This window comes from Hemibagrus wyckioides, linkage group LG20 (assembly GCF_019097595.1).
Source record: "Hemibagrus wyckioides isolate EC202008001 linkage group LG20, SWU_Hwy_1.0, whole genome shotgun sequence".
Lineage (NCBI taxonomy): Eukaryota > Metazoa > Chordata > Actinopteri > Siluriformes > Bagridae > Hemibagrus > Hemibagrus wyckioides.
The window spans coordinates 678,538-681,916 of NC_080729.1; the positions used below are offsets into that span (position 1 = coordinate 678,538).

General features: G+C 42.2%; 2 protein-coding genes across 4 annotated transcripts in view; one reads left to right on the plus strand and one right to left on the minus strand.

The window, feature by feature from the left end:
• Nucleotides 1-1,413, plus strand: LOC131371172 (lectin-like). 2 transcript variants are annotated; one of them, XM_058418999.1, is made up of 2 exons: nucleotides 1-173; nucleotides 303-1,413. In XM_058418999.1, the coding sequence occupies exons 1-2, from the start codon at nucleotides 114-116 to the stop codon at nucleotides 657-659; spliced, it is 417 nt and encodes a 138-aa protein (XP_058274982.1). In that variant the 5' UTR covers nucleotides 1-113; the 3' UTR covers nucleotides 660-1,413. The 2 variants fall into 2 exon arrangements, with proteins under 2 accessions (XP_058274982.1, XP_058274981.1); XM_058418998.1 differs by having other exon boundaries at nucleotides 289-1,407.
• A 650-nt stretch (nucleotides 1,414-2,063) lies between these two features.
• Nucleotides 2,064-3,379, minus strand: part of LOC131371039 (transcription cofactor HES-6-like) — a 2,270-nt gene continuing 954 nt past the window's right edge. For both annotated transcript variants that reach the window (XM_058418761.1, XM_058418762.1), the window contains exons 3-4: nucleotides 3,287-3,368; nucleotides 2,064-3,169 (exon numbers count right to left, since the gene is read on the minus strand). In XM_058418761.1, coding sequence (XP_058274744.1) covers nucleotides 2,745-3,169; nucleotides 3,287-3,368 — 507 coding nt within the window. In that variant the 3' untranslated portion in view covers nucleotides 2,064-2,744. The remainder of the gene's footprint in view (nucleotides 3,170-3,286; nucleotides 3,369-3,379) is intronic.

A 3,379-nucleotide genomic window follows, 5' to 3' on the forward strand; every position in this document is an offset into this window, starting at 1 on the left:
CGGACTCTATCGTGGTCAGTTCAGTGAGAAATGGTCTAATGGTGATCCTGTAACATTCAGAAATCTGACAGGGGATTGTGGGACATCAGACTGCTGTGCTGCTATGAAGCCTGATGGTTCATGGGAAAGTCTTCAGTGCAGAGGGACAAGATATTTCATGTGTTATGAAGAAGGTAAATATATTTTTATAGATTTTTATAGATTATATTATGTTTAATATAAAATATGTTGTGATTGTAAACATACAAATAAGAGGTCAGTTTTTGACAGATGTTTTAACCTCCACAGATGCTTCCTCACAGACTCCTAATTATCATCTAATCCCTGAGACTAAGACCTGGTATGAAGCTCAGCATTACTGCAGACAGATATACACTGACCTGGTCAGCATCAGAGATCAGCAGCACAATGAAGAGGTGAAGATTAAAGGGTTAAACAGCACCATGTCCTTCTGGATCGGCCTGCTGCAGGATGACTGGCAGTGGACTGATGGAGGAAACTCCGCCTACAGAAACTGGGCTTGGTGGAGCGGTTATCCTTCATCATCACCATCCGACTGTGTAATACTGAGTGGAGGGAGATGGTACTCAGTCCTGTGCAGTGATTATTATCCCACTCTGTGTTACGGCAACAGTAAGTGTGGACTTTCTGAAGAGTAAAATGTTCTCAGCAATCTTCTGTATGAAGACTAGAACACAGCTGGTGTGAGTCTCTCTCTCTGATATCACTCTAAACCATCCTCCTCCTTTTGGGTTTTTGTGTCTCTATCAGCTTCCATCCATGTGAGTGAAGTGACTCTGAGCTGGGAGAAAGCTCTGGATTACTGTCAGGAAGAGGACAGAGCTGGAATTCTGATCATCGATTCTCAGGCTGAACAGGAAACATTGGAGTCTGAGCTCATGAGGAGGCGTGTCCCTCCAGGGTCTCTGTGGGTGGGGCTCGGCCCGAAGCGCGTCTCCGAGCTGAAGGTGTCGTCCGGTCCGCTGACCTGCGAGGACGTAGAGAGACAGACAGAAGCTCAGCAGTCTCACTGCACTGCTGACACACACACTGCAGAAGCAGCACCTGATTATGTGATGGACTCCACTGAACTTAGAGTCGTGTGTCAGTTGAAGTAAAAGGTGTTTTTCTCGATGCTGGAAGAACTGAGCACTGCACACGTTAGTGTTTTCATCACAAACTCACCTGAACACTTCATTATGCACTTGTTCACTAGGTGATGAGGGGAATCAGGTGTCATAGAGCAGGAAAAAGCCTAAAGTGTGCAGGAAGTGTTCACACACTCAGAGCTTCACACATCAATTCACACTCACAAGAAGATCCAGAATTTGGGATTGAGGATCTCTGTTAAGGCTATGCTGTTAATGCTTTTCTCTAAATTCTTGTTTAAGATAAAAATTAATCATACTTTCTTTCCTATGACCATATCAGTAATAAGAAACTGTTATTTTATTCTTTTGTGTTGTATTTTCTTCATTTGCAGCAGGCAAGTGTTTTTACATTTAATGATCTGATTCTATTAAGTAAAGTTTTGGGGCTTTTGGGGTTTTAGTCTCTGAATAAACACTAATGCTGAGTTTAGTAACTATTGATAATCTATATTAATAAACTGTTACATGATCTTTTTACCGTAATAAACTTTTATTCTAAACACAACTGTAGTTTCAATGATTTAAAAGTGTCTCTTAAAGGTCATGATTATTTTATCTGGTCTGTTAAAGAAGTTGTGGTGGATATGGAACAGTAGCTGCAGCGTGTTACATACTCAGACTGTAAGAATTTAGTTTCTTTACATTTATATTTCCAAATGTGTATTATGGACCATTTCCTCTGAGCTCTTGATGTATTTATAGTTTTTTTTCCTTCTCTACATTTTAAGGAATTTGTTTTAAATCTTATTCTTGTTTTCTTTGAGTTTGTGTGTAGTGCAGTAAAAACACTCAAATACAATTCTGATTAATAATTACACACTCTTAATGTTTTAATTGAACAGAATTTATTATAGCTACTTTAGGAACTAAAAAAAATACTAAATAAAATAAAACAGAATACTGCTTCAGACCTGCTTCAAATATCACCTTCATTTTATAAATAATGTTTTACATGCAGCACATTAACAGAGAATCAGTATTAAAGTTTATTATGATTTTTACAACCAGCTATAAAACTCATCTATAAATAAATCATTCAAAAAGAATTAATAATTATCCAGGCTTCATATTTCCCTTCATTAAAACATACTGAAATATGAATGATAAAAAACTGCTTTAAACGTGTTTAAGTCATTAGCCAGTGATTTCTGATGGATCTGTGATCATTATTCTACATCATACTTTGGGAACCACTACAGTGATAAAGGTTTTAAAGGTGAAACTTCATGTGTTTTAGTCTTCCACGTGATTTTCTTTCTCTCTGATCACGTTCTTCTCCTGATATCACAGCCTGAACACACAGATTCCTCATATCATCACGGATGGTTTAGTTTTTTGCTCTCACACCAGAATCCTAGAGCAAAACCGATATTTCTCATTTATGTATAAAGAGGAATTTTCTCCACACTAGCACTAGCCTGTGACTGACACCTTAAACTTTATAAAGCTGAACGTCACGTGCTGATGACAGAGTGATGTTCAGCAGTATCCTTGTGAAGTTTTTTTTAAAATCCGGGTTTATTTGCATGAATTCCAGTTAATTCCAGTCGTGCGTCAGTGTACAGGTGTTCTGTTTCCGGTGTGCTCGCGGCTCTACCACGGTCTCCACATAGATGTACAGAAAGGGGCGGTGCTCCGGTGCTCCTCCTCCTCCTCCTGTACCTGCTCTGCTGCAGACCCCAGAGCTGACTCGCTGAAGCTCTCCTCCAGGTCGGAGCTCGGATCCTCTTCAGTGCCGCTGGTGGAAGAGTTCGGGGACAGAGCTGGTGCGCGCGCTCCCGGTGAACTGATGTGCGGCCTCGAGCCCGTAGGAGACAGAAGCTCGGATCCGAAATCAAGAATAGAGTCCTGCAGCTCCTCATTTAACGGCATGCACTCCAGCAGGTGGTTGAGAAGTTCCGCTGCTACGATGGCGTCGATGCCGGGGCACGAGGACACGAAGGTGTGGACCTCGTGCATGCACTGGATGTAGCCCGCGGCGAACCGCTCGCTGGCCTCGCGACTCATGCTGTCCGTCTCTGTATGACACACACACACACACCTGGTTAGACGTGAGCAAATTCTGGTGCGCGTGCACGGTGACGGGCATTAATAAAACGTCTGAGGCGCGCGCTGTAGGATCGACTACATCTCACCATGTGACTGATCCTGAAGGATGCTCTCCACCCGCTTCACCGTGAGCTCGAGCACTTCTGCGTTCTCCATCTTCGCATGCAACTGCGCAAACA

What these genes read in the sequence shown, in the direction of transcription:
- LOC131371172 (XM_058418998.1), top strand. Translation starts at nt 104, where the DNA reads ATGAAGCCTGATGGTTCATGGGAAAGTCTTCAGTGCAGAGGGACAAGA. An exon ending in TTTCATGTGTTATGAAGAAG is followed by an intron (nt 174 to 288) that starts GTAAATATATTT and finishes TAACCTCCACAG; the next exon opens with ATGCTTCCTCACAGACTCCT.